The sequence below is a fragment of the Crocuta crocuta genome, unplaced genomic scaffold (assembly GCF_008692635.1).
Source record: "Crocuta crocuta isolate KB4526 unplaced genomic scaffold, BGI_CrCroc_1.0 scaffold25, whole genome shotgun sequence".
NCBI classification, from domain to species: Eukaryota; Metazoa; Chordata; class Mammalia; order Carnivora; family Hyaenidae; genus Crocuta; species Crocuta crocuta.
The window spans coordinates 14,444,721-14,460,083 of NW_027532015.1; the positions used below are offsets into that span (position 1 = coordinate 14,444,721).

General features: G+C 38.5%; 1 protein-coding gene across 1 annotated transcript in view; it reads right to left on the bottom strand.

Moving 5' to 3' along the window:
• The window catches only part of PEX7 (peroxisomal biogenesis factor 7), a gene marked incomplete at its 5' end in the record, with an annotated part of 78,721 nt that overhangs the window by 50,549 nt on the left and 12,809 nt on the right, over positions 1-15,363 (bottom strand). Inside the window, 2 exons of the mRNA XM_077776016.1 lie at positions 11,131-11,239; positions 12,040-12,117. Coding sequence (XP_077632142.1) covers positions 11,131-11,239; positions 12,040-12,117 — 187 coding nt within the window. The remainder of the gene's footprint in view (positions 1-11,130; positions 11,240-12,039; positions 12,118-15,363) is intronic.

The window sequence follows — 15,363 nt, forward strand, 5'->3', positions numbered from 1 at the left end:
TGACACAAACACAGTGGCAACTAGCCACACACAGAGCATTTCTCTTTAGGACAGGAAAAGGCCCTAAAAATCCTCAGCTTCCAGTAAATAACCCTGTATCACCCTATACCAGCACAATCTATAGGAAACAAAATGCTAACAGTTTTACTGTTAAATGTGGGCAGTCTACCAAAACAAAATAGAGAATTTTTAATCTTAGCTTTTATGTTTACTGCATTTTAATGGGCCAGGCAGAGGTCTATTTTTCTCCTTGGGAAAAAAAAAAAAAACAAGCTAAAAGAAATTAAGGATTATATTTTGCATTTTTACAAAAATGGTTTACATTGCTTAGTTTCACAAAATTACCCCTGATTAAATCTTTTATATAGTGTTTGCCTTCAATTTTTAAAAACTATTAGGAGGAACTTGACGGAGGAACAAGGGGGAGAAGAAGGAGGGAGATGGTGGGGGAAAGGGAGAGAGGCAAACCATGAGAGACTCTTGAATGCTGACAAAAACTGAGGACTGATGGATGTGGGGGGGAGGGGGGGATGGGCATGGAGGAGGGCCCTTGTGGGGATGAGCGCTGAGTGTTATGTGGAAACTAATTTGACAATAAACTATTTGTAAAAAAAAAAAAAAAAACTATTAGGGAACAAAAAAATTACCAGATGAACAAAACTCAGGATCTATATACCTACATCGATGGTAAATTGTAAACAATAACTGTTGCACAGAAAGGCAGCGGAACTGGTAAGGCCTGATGAAAGAACACAGTCTATGGTGAGATGGCAGTCAAGGTCTTGAATTCCGTTAGAAGTTGCGTGACCCTTCACAAGCTATATAATATCTCTGAGACTGATTCTTCATTTCTAAAAAAGAAAAAGGATGCCTACATGCAGGGCTGTACAAGAATTTAGTGTAATAAAGTGTCTGTAAAGCACTTAGCATGATCTCTAGGACACAGTAGATATTTTAATAATATATGGTATACAATGACGCTAAAATTTTAAATTATCTTTTACTTACTTACATATGTTTTCCTACATTCCCAATTCTAAATCATATGTCATTTATTTAAATTTAGCAGTTTAGACAATGTGGTTTTTTTTTTTTTTTTCTGATTTCTTTGGAAGTTGTTTAAGAAATATAAGGATTACATTGTTGGTGGTAATGAAAAGTAGAGGTTAACAATGGGGGCTCTGGAGTTCCAGGGCTTAGTTCTAATCCAGCTCAGTCATTTGCTCCCTGCTGATGTTTAAAAAAATGCCTAAGGGCGCCTGGGTGGCTCAGTCGATTAAGCATCCGACTTCGGCTCAAGTCATGATCTCACGGTTCATGGGTTCAAGCCCCGCGTCGGGCTCTGTGCTGACAGCTAGCTCAGAGCCTGGAGGCTGCTTTGGATTCTGTGTCTCCCTCTTTCTCTGACCCTCCCCTGCTCATGCTCGTGCTCGTGCTCGCTCTCTCTCTCTCAGAAATAAACATTTAAAAAATGCTTTAATATTCATTTATTTTTGAGAGAGACAGAGCGTGAGCAGGGGAGGTGCAGAGAGAGAGGGAGACACAGAATCCGAAGCAGGCTCTGGCCAAACTCATGAATCAGATCATGACCTTAGCTGAAGTCACCGGACGCTTAACCAACTGAACCACCCTGGTGCCCCTCCCTGCTGATGTTTAATCAAGTTACTTAACTTCCCTGATTCTCATTTTCCTTACCTGTGATAAAATATTTATCTTATAAACTTTAAACGAGATAATGTTTTTAAAAATCAGAAAACATATCCATGATTAGAAGTCATTCCCATCCCTATTAATAATAACATGAATAAAAACGAATATTTGTTGAGTGTTTATTATATATCAGATGGTCTAAACGTTTTCTATGCATTAACTTTTTAAAAATATAACAAGTGAGGTAGAAATCTTGATAGTATAAAAAGTAACTTTTGTAGTAATTTGCAAATGGGAAAACTGAAGCTCATGGAGATGAAATAATGCCCTCGAGATAGCAAGCGATCAGGGAGCCTGGGTGGCTTAGTCGGTTAAGCATCCAACTTTTGCTTAGGTCATGATATTGTGGTTCGTGGGTTCGACCCCGCGTCGGGCTCTGTGCTGACTGCCAGGTCAGAGCCTGGAGCCTGTTTCAGTCTGTGACTCCCTCTCTCTCTGACCCTCCCCTGCTCACGCTGTCTCTCTCTCTCTCTCTCCTAGAAATAAATAAAACATTAAAAAAATTTTTAAAAAAAAGATAGCAAGCGATGGAATCAGGATCTGGACCAAGAGCTTAGGTGGGCGGGCTCCCCACCCTGTGGGTGCCACACCTCCCCTGCGCTGCTTCCTAATGCTGCTGGAGGGGGGCTGCCATACGGTCAGTGTTGGCTGAGTCCTGAGGACTCTTTTAATTTCTATGTTTTCCCAATAAATTGGAGAAAAAACATTTAATCTCTCTCTCACACACACACACACACACACACACACACACACACACACACACAATGTTCTATCATATTTGCCCCACAGTTATTTAGAAATAAAAGTAATAAAACAAATAAAGGTTGAAACCTCTATTGTACTTCAATCCCATTCCCCATCCTCCTTGCCCAAAGCTCACCCCAATCATGAATTTGGCATCCCTCTAGTCTGTGTTTCTGTAATACTTTCACCACATTTTTATGGATCCAAATACAGGTATGATTGCTTTATGTGGGGGATTTGCAATTTTTTATTTAAAAATACCATCTTCAGGGGCACCGAGGTGGCTCACTTGGTTGGGTGTCTGACCCTTGATTAGGTTCAGGACATGATCTCATGGCTGTGAGACTGAGCCCCGCATCTGGGTCTGCGCTGGGTGTTGAGCCTGCTTGGGATTCTCTCTTTCTCACTCTCCTCCTGCCTCTCCCTGCGCCCCTGCATGTGCTCATGCATACTCTCTCTCAAAAAAAATGTTTTTTAATAAATAAAAATTAACATACCATCTTCCTACTCTTCAAATTTGAATATAGTTGTCATGTTAGTTTTGGGTGTACAACATAGTGATTCGACATCTCTGTATGTCATGCTGTGCTCACCACAGTTTAGCTACCATCCTGTCACCACACAATACTACCGTAACACCATGGACTATATTCCTTTTATTTCCATGACTCATTCATTCCATAACAGGAAGAATGCATGTCCCACTACTCCCCTCCACCCATTTTGCCCATCTCCTATCCCTCTTCCCAGCTCCTTACTTTAAAAAAAGATTGAAAACCACTCTGATAAAAGAAAGAAACTTACATTCTTGGATCTAGCTAAATATGACAGGGATGGGAAGGAATGGTGAGTTTGAAAGTACCAAATGGAAACTCTTCAGAATTGGTATAGACTAGAGCTTCAAATACTTTCAGGAGCCCTAGTCATAGTCAACCTCTATCCACCAGATAGAATTTGTTTCAAAACTCTAAACAGCTTTGGCAAAATGATCTTTAGGCTCTCCTTAGCCTTCTTAGTATAAAGCAGGGTAGTGTGGATATCTAGTGTTTGGACTTCCCAGCAATACACATCTTATAGGACAAGCATCCTTTTCTCACCATGTGACTCCAGAAAGACATGGCTCAACACAGCTGACCACCTAGGGACAGGTCCAAGCAAGGCCAGTCATAGTATCTTACTTCCTGTCCTGACCACAGCTGACAGGTGAAAGGTAGGTACTTGGGTAAAAATGTCAGTCCCTCTCAGGATTTACAGGTTATAAAATTGAGGAGCTGCTGACAGCCACATGTCTCACTGTTTGAGGAAAGCCAGCTTGCAGAATGAAGTTAACAAGCAGGGAAAAGTCCAAATTAAAGATAGAAAATATGTCCTGGAGCTATTCAAGCATCCCTTCCCTTTCTGGGGTTGCTTTTCAATAAATTCTTCAGGGGCACCTGGGTTAAGCATCCGACTTCGGCTCAGGTTATGATCTCACGGTTCGTGGGTTCGAGCCCCACATCGGGCTCTGTGCTGACAGCTAGCTCAGAGCCTGGAGCCTGTTTCAGATTCTGTGTCTCCCTCTCTCTCTGACCCTCCCCTGCTCATGCTGTCTCTCTCTCTCTCAGAAATAAATTTTTTAAAAAAAACATTAATAAATAAATAAATAAATAAATTCTTCAAAGACATAGAGAGTTCAAGTTCTATCACCTATAGGCAAAAGAGACCCCTTAGCATCATGGAGGGAGTAAATGGAATTTCCCTAAAGCTTCAGTGTGTAAAAAGCCTAGCCCCAGAGAAAAACATTTAGTTCAGCATGCGGCTTTCACCAAAACACAGGAAATACCTAAATGGTGTACACAAGCTTTCAAAAATGTATATTTAATATCAGGTCTGAAACTCTAAAGTCTGCTATAGCCATAACTAAAGCACTGTTGAAAGTCCAATATGCTGTGTTCACCTCAATAATTACACTTTATGGGTATGTGAATGGTTTAGAGCACCAAAACATCACCGTGAATGTGGACTAGGCCATCAAGAGGTAACTCACTCTAGCAACATTATAGATGAGTCTCACAAAACATAATGTTGAACAAAAGAAACCTGAGGTAACAGTATAAGAAGAGGCAAAATTAATCTATGCTATTAGAAGGCAGGACAGTGGCCACCCTGGAGTGGGGTAGGGGTGCCTCTCAGAATGTTCTGTTTCTTGATCTGGCTGCTGGCACACAGATGTGCTCACTGTGAAAATTCTTTGCATTGTACACTTAAGATCATGCACTGCTCCGTATGTGTATTACACTTCACTAAAAGGTTTAACAAAACAACAATAAAGACTGGGGGGGAGGGGTGGCTACTCCCAGTTTCTCTGCGATAATATTTTGGTTCCTCACCATCATATGCAAGCCACATTCACACACACACACACACACACACACACACAAGCCATGGTCTAGGGCGCCCCTTCTTGCAGAGAAGAAGTTAACCCTCTTGCAGTTAACGCAGAGGGTACAAAAAGAAGGGAACCGTTCTGAAGGAGCTAAGAATTCCACTTACTTGACGGCCGCTTCTGTTGCACACATTGGGCACTTCATCCTCCTTTGTTTTCCAGGTAGGAGAGATAGCTTCTGGCCAAATGGTACCATGACTCACTCAACTCTTAGCCACCGGGATATCTGTATCTATACTGTTTTTTTAATTTTAATTGCATTTTCCCGACAACTGGCCTTTCATTGTCAGCCAGACATTTCCCAGGGCCCTGCGACAGTGCCATGGACCCACCTGAATTACCAGCTTCTCTTATCAGTTGCAGACCTGCTACTGGCAGCAGAACCAGTGAGGTTAGGTAAGTGCGCAGCACGGAATAGGAAATGCTGGCTACTATATCTAATTTCAAATTGCAGCAGGTAAGAAGAAGCTGAGTAAGAAGAATGAGTGTAAACATGAATCGGACACTGCAAAGAACCGAGCAGCAAAAAGGATGCGTATTGGGCCCAAATAATTTAATTGAAGTGAAATGCAAAATTCTTATCAGATGTAACAGGACCTTTTTCTAAGAGTAGAATGAAGGTGGGGGTTTTTTTCTTTTTTCTTTTCTCTTTTATTTTTTAACGACTGGACCCATTCACTTAGGCATGGCTATGACTTATGCAATTATATGGAGTCTGTAATAGCAATACCTTAGTTTTGATGGTTCAAAAGAAAATTTACTTCCTATTAATGTTTTTTTACGTAAAGAGCTCAAACAGTCTTCCCTTCTATCTCATACACTGAACTAGACAAAATGCAATGTCTTTAGAGAACTCTGCTTTGGAAGGTAAATCAGATCTAAATCTCTAAAATCTCCCTTCACTTTGGCCTGTGTTAACTTAGTCAACCATAACAAACTTAGTTCTAGATTTGCAAATACCATGTAACTTTGAAGGTGACTAAATTCTTAGAATGACCTAAATGCTATATTCTCATATATTATTCTAAAATATAAACTGCTGTAAGCAGTTGAGTGGCATAATTAATCACATGTGTGTCACAGGATTAGCCATAAAACACATCTTGACTGCCTATCATATAAGCCTCTGCTATTTGTGATATTTGTAAAAACAAATATTTTACCACTTTGGGTTCCACAACCATGAAATTTACATTGGAGATTTTTTAATGCAAAGCTCCTGCCTGTAGGCAAGAAGACAAAGTAAGAAAATTGATGAAGACTCAACTATCACTAACAAAACTGAGGGGGGAAGAAAGCTAAGGCATTCTCAAATGACAGAAACCACTTCCTCTTTGAATTCAGCACTGAAACCATTCTGTGAGTTTTTAAAAAAGAGATGAACATTAAAAGTAACATGTAATTCCCATTACATCAACAGAAACAAACCATTAATTTGGCATCTCAAACAAAGCTGTATCATAGACTAAAGACATAGTCTATGTCTAAACTAAAGACCTAGACAAAGCTGTATCATCTTCAAGCTTGATTAACTATCTGCATGAATCTCATTACCATTTACACTAAATTAAAAGCATGAAGATGACTAACCCAAGATATACAGGCAGGCTAACTGGTTAGTTAATTCAAACAAGCATATCAATACTGCTATCTCTTACCTAATACACTCTCAGCCTTATACTCAGCCTTATAGTTAGCTGTGCCACAGAAAAATTTAATAAATCAAAGAAGAAATTTAGGTTTGGAAAAGGAAATGTGCCAATTAAAAATATATTTCTAGTCCCATCCCAAAAGATTTGTTATCCTGGAAAAGACTTATTTCAGATATGGACAAAACCCTGACTCAGACAACTTAGAAATTTTTTAAATAACAGTAATAACTTTATAAGTATACTGTTTTTCATTCTAGAAGACAATGCTGTTAATTTTAATCATTGTACATTTTTTGACTTAACTGAACCTCTATACACAGAATTTACTATTATTTCCTATTATCTTAGGAGCTAAGAAATTGCTTAATCTAATGGACATATTTGTCTGTACACAATTTACCTGAAGATTTCCAGGTCTGAGTGTCTTCAGCCTAACAATGTTTAGAATACAGGGACATTTGTTATTTTAAGTTTTTAGAATTAAAAAAATAAAGTAAAATAAATAAAAGGATTTCTGTGACATTTTCTATGGAAACCACTCAACATAATTCAACAACTCAGGGCATTGATATAGTTTATTAGCAAGAAATTATCCTAGTAATTATCCTACTTATTGCTTATTTGGGGATTCTGGATAATTAAATGGAGACAATATTAGGCATACTTTATATCCTCCCCCAGCTATTTTCTTCTTACTTCCTCTAAACAACCAGACTGCACAAAAGAGCTTTCATTTATTTAACTCCCCTCAACACGCTATACAAAATGTCAGCAAACATTTTCTGTGACGAGTCCAGCAGTAAATATTTCAGGCTTCAAGGGCCATTCCATCTCTGCCATACCTACTCAACTCTGCCACTACAGCATGGAAGCAGCTATAGACATACAATCTATGTCTGGGTTCCTGGGTGACTCAGTGGGTTGGGTGTCCCACTTGGGCTCAGGTCATGATCTCATGGTTTGTGGGTTCGACTCCCACATGGGGCTTTCTGTTGACAGCTGGCAACCTAGCGCCTGCTTCAGATTCTGTGTCTCCCTCTCTCCCTCCCCTGCTCAGACTTTGTCTCTCTCTCTTTCACTCAAAAATAAATAAACATTAAAAAAAAAAAGACAATCTATAAAAGAATGGGCATGTCTGTGTTTCAATAAAACTTTATTTATAAAACTGGTCAGTGGGTCATTTTGATCTGAGGACAGTAGTTTGACAACCTAGGCTCTAGGCTAAGATTTCTTCTATTTAGTCTTTCCTGGGTGTCCTGATTTTCTGCAATGGCTTTGGTTACCTTTATGAGCTAATGACACAATTTATTCATAAGGCTAGATTTCTCAGCTCCAAAGTCAACCCCCATCATTGACAACCCCATGTGTCCCATCAGCTCAATGTGCTCTAAAACAAATTCAAGATCTTCTCTTTCAAACTATTTCTTACCTCAGTTATGACATTAACCACCCACCAATTTATGGTTTGCAGGAATCTAGGAGTTATTCTTTACTCAGCCTTCTCTCTTTCCCTCTTCTACATCTTATACAATCATCTCTAAATACCACTCAAGTCAGCCTAATTTCTTCCAGCCCTTCTGCCGCCATCCTTATCCTTGCCTTTATCTCTCTCTTAATCTTCTTGCATTCATTCCTGCTCATCTCCCAACTATTCTCTACACATGACCAGAATGAGTGTTTAAAAATGAAAGCCTAATCAAATCATTCCCTTGCTTAAATCTCTTTAGTACCTTACCCATGTCCATAGGATAAAATCCAAAATCTTAAATCCAGTCCATAAGGTGTGATCTGGGCACCTATCTGCTGCCTGACCTCATCTTTACTACCCTTTCCTCTTATCTTCCTGGTCTTCTTTCAATATCTCAAATGCACCAAGTTCTTACTTTTGGACATCTTATTGTCTCTGCCTGGAATGCTCTCTCTTTGCCATCCAAGGCCTCCCACTTTTCACTGAGCCAACTCCTTATTCATCCTAAATGAAAGCCAGAAGCTTATCAGGCAAAAAAAGTGATAGCTTTGACTACCAAGAAATTTAAAAGCATATATGGTTTATATGTTTTTAAAAAAAAAACAAAAAACAAAAAAACCCAAACGAATAAAATAGGGATGCCTGGATGGCTCAGGTCATGATCCCAGGGTTGTGGGATTGAGCCTCATGTCAGGCTCTGCACTGAGCATAGAGCTTGCTTGAGATTGTCCTTCTCCCTCTGCCTCTCACCTGCTCTCTCTCTAATTATTAAAAACAACAACAACAAAACATCCAAATAAAATAAAATGGTTTAAAAGACAGACACAAAATTGGGAAAAGTATAGGTAAGATACAGAAGACTAATTCCTAAATATAAAAAAGAGCTCATGCATCAACACAGAAAAGCAACAACATCTCTCAGTAGAAAAAAGGGCTAAACACATGAACAGGCAGTTCACAAAAGAAAAATTCTGGTGGTGAACTGACATATAAAGAATATTCACTATCTCTAATAATCAAATATGCAAATAAAAACAAAAATTAGGTATCATTTTTCACTCATCAAATTGGAAAACATTCAAAAAATTAAGGTACATTTATTTATCGTTTCAAGGTTAAAGTAGCTATTACCTTAACATTATCAGATGTTCGCTATCACCTAGACTGGGAACATTATTGTTAATGTTTCAGTTAATCTTTAAGGGGCTGCTGCTCTAAAACAAACACTGTTGAAAGTAATTAGTGTCATATAGATTATACTTATGTATATGTTCCCCAAATGGTCTAAATTAATCATTCCTCACATTGGAATGCTCGAAGCAAACACTGGTTTCTCCTTCCCGCTACTTGTTCTCTGAGCCAAGGTCAAAGTGACGCAAGGAGGCAGCCTGGCAGTGCAACCCTGCATTGCCTATGTCAATTAATTGTTCACCTTTGTTTCATTTCTACACTTTTTACAGCTTTAATGGCACTCAACACACTACACAAATTATCTAAAAGAAAAATGAAGCAATGTATATATCAAAGTATCAGGGATTTTAGGAAGGAAATAGTATTCAGAAAACTCTTTAGCCAAATGTTTACTGGTAGTAGATCAGATGAAAAAAACATGGTATACCTCTTTTTCTATCTTAAATGTGTTTTAGTTTCTTAAGTTTAAGTATATATGTGTACGTATAATTCATAAAATATAATTGGAAGATGTTCTTTTCCATCGAGTTTATTTAAAGCTAGAGTCTAAGACCTCCTTCTGAATGGTGTTATGATTCACTCAATTCAACTATAATACTGGACTAAGCCTACTAAGAAATCTCCACAATCAAAAACTGTTTTGTAATAACAATGTTTTAAATGGGGAAAATGAATTTGGGACAGGAGATTTTCTTTCCTTTTCTTCTTCTTTTTTTCTTTTTTTTAAGAGGGCGAGTGAGCAGGGGAGAGAAGCAGAGGGTGAGAAAGAGAGAGAGAGGATCTCAAGCAGGTTCCATGCAGAGCCCGACACAGGAATCGATCCCACAACCCTGGCATCATGACCTGAGCTGAAATCAAGAGATGTTCACTCAACTGAGCCACCCAGGTGTCCCAGGGAAGAAGATTTTCTGACTCACAATTCCACAGTTATAAAATTATTTTCCTGGGAGGACTGGGTGGCTCAGTCGGTTAAGCGTCTGACTCTTGGTTTCAGCTCAGGTCATGATCTCACAGGTCATGGGTTCAAGTTCCACATCGGGCTCTGTGCTCACAGCATGGGGCTTGCTTGGGATTCTCTCTGCCCCTCCCCTGCTCATGCTCACTCACTCTCTTTCTCTCTCTCAAAATAAACTTCAAAAAATACATAAAACTATTTTCCTGCATAGTTTCAACAACAAAAGTTTTATCACTATAAGCATATAAAGCCTAACGCCACTGAGAAAAAGACATCTGACTTTTTCCTCAGGAATATTCCCCATAAATATTTTTCACTTATGCACCGTATATTCTGAAATAAGAATAAGAATTTTTATGGAGAAATACAAGAAAGGAATGCAAGAAAACATTAACAGTGGTTCTATGGAGGGGGAGGGATGAGAGCTTATTTTTTATTTGGCATGTTTCTGTGTTGTTTGAATTTCCTTACTATGTATATTATGTATATGGTCAGAATAGGGATTATCTAGGATACCATTTTTATTTTCCTTTATACATTTATTTTTTGAAAGTCAGAAAAGAAGTGAAAAATATAGAATCATGGTCTTACTTTGTCGATCACCACAAATTATCACATACTAGACACTCTTGTAACTGTTACTCAGACTTAGCAACCTTTATTCTGATAAACGAGCCAAGGACAATGCCATCCAATCAAAGGAGCTCAGTGCCTAATAAAAAGGACTAGAATGTTTCCCAATTTTGGAAGACTTATAACCAGTTATGATATGCCTAAGACAAACCACAGTTGTTCACTATGAGTTGAAAAGTAATCCTGGTCTGGCTAATTCTTGTCTCGAGGCTGATAAAGAATGAAACAATCTAAAGAGCACAAAGAATAGTAATGTAATTTCCCTGCAAATCTCAAGTACACAGTGCCACCTGCTGGGGAGAGCAAGGCCACCATTCACTACAAGGCTTTTGGTAAATACCGAATTACTTACCTGAGGCTGAAGCAAAGCAACCAGGGATGTGGGGAGACCAGATTGTGCTGTAAATGACACTTTCATGGCCTCTAAAGGTGCACAGAGACTTTCCAACAGTTGGATCCCACTACAAATAAATTAATAGATCAATTACTTAGACATAAATTCAAGTTTATGTTAATATATATACATGCATATAATATATACAGTACACTATATATATCTTTTTAAAATTTTTAATTAATGTTTATTTATTTTTTGAGACAGAGTGCAAGTGGGGGAGGGGCAGAGAGAGAAGGAAACACAGAATCTGAAGCAGGCTCCAGGCTCCCAGCTGTCAGCACAGAACCCCATGCAGGGCTCGAACCCACAGACTGCAAGATCATGACCTGAGCCAAAGTCAGATGTTTAACCGACTGAGCCACCCAGGCATTCCTCTATATATGTATTTATATGTATCCATATAATATACATACATATTTCAAATATTTTTTTAAGTTTATTTTTTTTTAGAGAGAAAGAGTACACAGGAAAAGGACGAGGTGGGGAGAGAGGGAGAATCTCAAGCAGGCTCTGCACTGTCAATGCAGAGCTCGATGCAGGGCTTGAACTCATGAACCGTGAGATCAGACACTTAACTGCTTGAGACACCCAGGCATCCCTCAAAGATTTTGTAAGGTCTATTTTTATATAAAGCAAAATGGTATTTAAGGGGCTAAAATAATTAGTGTTGAATTAACTGTTGTTAGTTTGCAGACAAAAAATTAAAAATGTTTAAATTCTAATAAATGCTTTACTATAGTTTTCTGAAAAGAAATTAGCTGTGTAATTGAAAAGATACAGAAGTATGTTCAAGAAAAGAAATACATTCAATGGAAACTTTGGGGAAGAGAATATTTGGTTTTAAACACAGTAATTCTGACATACCAGTTTGACAGTTTGATCCCATGAGCCAGACACCACAAGCTGTTCACCTCTGGTTTGGCTCCAATCAACACTATAGACCTAAAAACATTTTAAAGTGTCATTTAGAAAGCAAAAGGACATCAAGTTAAATACTACATTTTATCACTTTAGAACAGTGATAGCCAGTTAGAACTAATTCACTTCATTGAAACATCAAAGAAAGTCCTACAAATCTCAACCATGGCGTCTGAGAAATGGAAAGGTCATTCTATTCCTCCAGACATATTCCTTATGATAAGATTCCGTTCTATTTTAATAGAATTCTACAGATGATTTCCAAACCTCCTTCACTAAAACAAATCATACATATTTTTAACCTACCAACAAATCACTGTTTGCAGCACCCTGTAGAAATGTCAAAGCAGATTAGAAAGCTAGTCATCTACAAAAGCTTGCCAGGTCAGTGTTCATCAGAGAGCATTAAAATTCAATTAATATCGCTATCTGGCCTTTCTTAGAAAAAGCTTGTAGGAACCAGGTAATCCTTCCAGATCTCTTGGTAAACAGCTGTAGTTATCCAGTGCTGCTATTCTAATCTATGCCTTACTGCTCTCAGCGAACCATTTCAAATGAACCATTTGAAAATTTAGGGAAATATTTTTCATTCTGCCATTTTATATGACGGATTATATACAGATCACTACTGTAAGCTAAGTTCAACAACACATGTGCATAAATATTCTTTATTAAAGTAGTCCTGACATACACCTGAGTACATATCACTAAAAGTGATCAGTCAGCAGATCCTTCTGAATCTTAAAAATTCTAGTTACCATATTTATGTAGGAAGCAAGAGTGTCTGTCTGCAGTTTGCTGCGGCTTAAGTATGGGTTACTCATTGCCTGCTGTTTTGTACTATGCCTAGCCATGTTGGCACCTTAGTTTAAGAAAACAAAATTGGTAAATACTGATCATGTCTTTGTTTAAAACTTTAATATTTTTCTCATCACAAATTTTTCTGCATTATTTTTTATTTTTAAAAATATTGCATTAAAGTTATGTGGAAACTAATTTGACAATAAACTATTAAAAAATAAAAAAAAAACAGTAGTAAGGAAAGCCATAAGTATCAAAATATATCTATAATAAGTCAACATTATAAATAAAAATCCTTCCAAACAAAAAAAAAAAAAATATTGCATTAAGATATTATTTGACTACTGAGTTTTTGGGGTCCTCCTTAATCATGTACCTAACATGAGTGCTTCACCCACCCCATCTTAGTCCCGCCTTGCTGCTGTCCATATTCATGAAGAAGAGAGAAAATCAGTTGGAACACTGAAGAAACCACAATCCAGCAACTGAGAGCTGCTCATAAAGAATGGGCAGCAAAAACCAAAGAGCTGCTGTGGCCATCTGTTATTTATGGATGGAAAAAGATAGGCTTGGAAGCAGTCATTGCGAGCTAAAGAGTTTGCTTTTATCCTCTAGGACAGGGCATGGCACATTTCTTCTGTAGAGTGATACATATGTATTGGGCTTTATGGGCCATTTGGTCTGTCTTTCAGCCCAGGAGGGCACAAAAGTAGCCATAGCTGATACTTGATGAGTGGGCATAGCTGTGTTCCAATAAAACTTTATTTACAAATCAGACAGCAGGCTCTGTTGGGTCCTGTCCCATGAGTAGTAGTTTGCCAACTCCCACTCTAGGCTAACGTGAACAGTCAAAAATAACCACAACAGCATACGGTTATGTGCCAGATGTTGTCATAAGCATTTTACATATTTCATCTCATGTAATCTTCACTTCTATGTAGTAGATACTGTACCAAGACCCAGAAAGTATAAATAGACTCTTCAAATTCCTATACCTAGTAAGCTGCAGAGCTGAACTCAGAACCTCAGCAGCCTAGCTGCAGAGCTCACCCTTAATCACTATGCTCGGCTGTCTCTACATCAAGCTACTTGAGGGCACTGTTAACTTGGAATGACCACGGGCTGCAATATTAGGGAAACAAAAGCCTGCCCTTACTAGTATCACCCTTCATGGGAGCCCAGATTGATTCCACTTTGTTTCCATGAATTATCCAAGAACTTAAAGTCTTTGTCCACTGTCCACTTAGTGAACTCCCACTCATCTGTCAAGACTTGGCTCCCTCACAGCCTTTATGGAAGAAGCCTCACCTTGATAAAACCCTCGATGAGTTAAACGCTTCCCTCCATGCACTTCAACAGCATCTTGTACCTACTTATAACTCAACATTTACCATATTTTACCATAATTTGTGTTAAATACCTAATAGATTCTGCAAGAGCCATCATGTGAGCAAAACTATCTTGTATGCCTATGCTTATTGCAATATAATAAGCACTCAACAAATGGGAGTTAATTTATCCAACTTAATTTACCTTCACTATCTGCATCACTGCTAAGTAGTTATGAAGAGCTGCTGTTTTCATTTCAGAGGATAACTGAACAAAGATAACTAAAAACTAAGATTAACATCTCAGACTCCACTGCCTCTACACATGTCCAATATGACATAGGATTTGAAATCTTATGACTTCTCACCTTTTAAAACTGCAAAAGCCCCCATGGGGGACCCCAGCCCTCGTGAGAACAGAAGATCGGAAGTAAAACAACCACGCTGATGGCAGTGTTGCTGCCAGCTGTCCTATCAGTCACACAACAAAGTAGGACTCTAGGACAAAACTAGGGACAGAGTGAGGTTGAAAGTGGGATGACAGAAAAATAAATAAAGGCAACTCAAGGGGCACCTAGATGGCTCAGTCAGTTGGGCGTCCAACTTTGGCTCAGGTCACGATCTTGCAGTTCATGGGTTCGAGCCCCACATTGGGCTCGGGGCTGACAGCTCAGGGCCTGGAGCTTGCTTGGGATTCTGTGTCTCCCTCTCTCTCTGCCCTTCCCCCACTCATGCTCTCTCTCAAAAATAATAAATGTTTAAAAACTTTTTTAAAGACAACTCAAAAAATTATTTGTTTGACTGTATTTAAAATATTAGGATATGGGAAAGTAACTAAAAAAACAAAACTAAACTAAAGTAACTAAAAAACAAAACAGAACTACAGGGGCACCTGGGTGACTCAGTTGCCTAGGTGTCCAACTTTGGCTCAGGTCATGAGATCAAGCCCCACATTGGGCTCTGTGCTGACAACGCAGATATGCTTAGGATTCTCTCTCTGTACTTCCTCTGCTCTCTCTCCCTCTCTCTCTGTTTCTCAAAATAAATAAATAAACATAAAAAAAAAAACCGACTACAGACATAAGTACAAAATGGATGCTGGGATGAAAAATTCAGCTTGATTTCCAGAAGAGAGTATGCA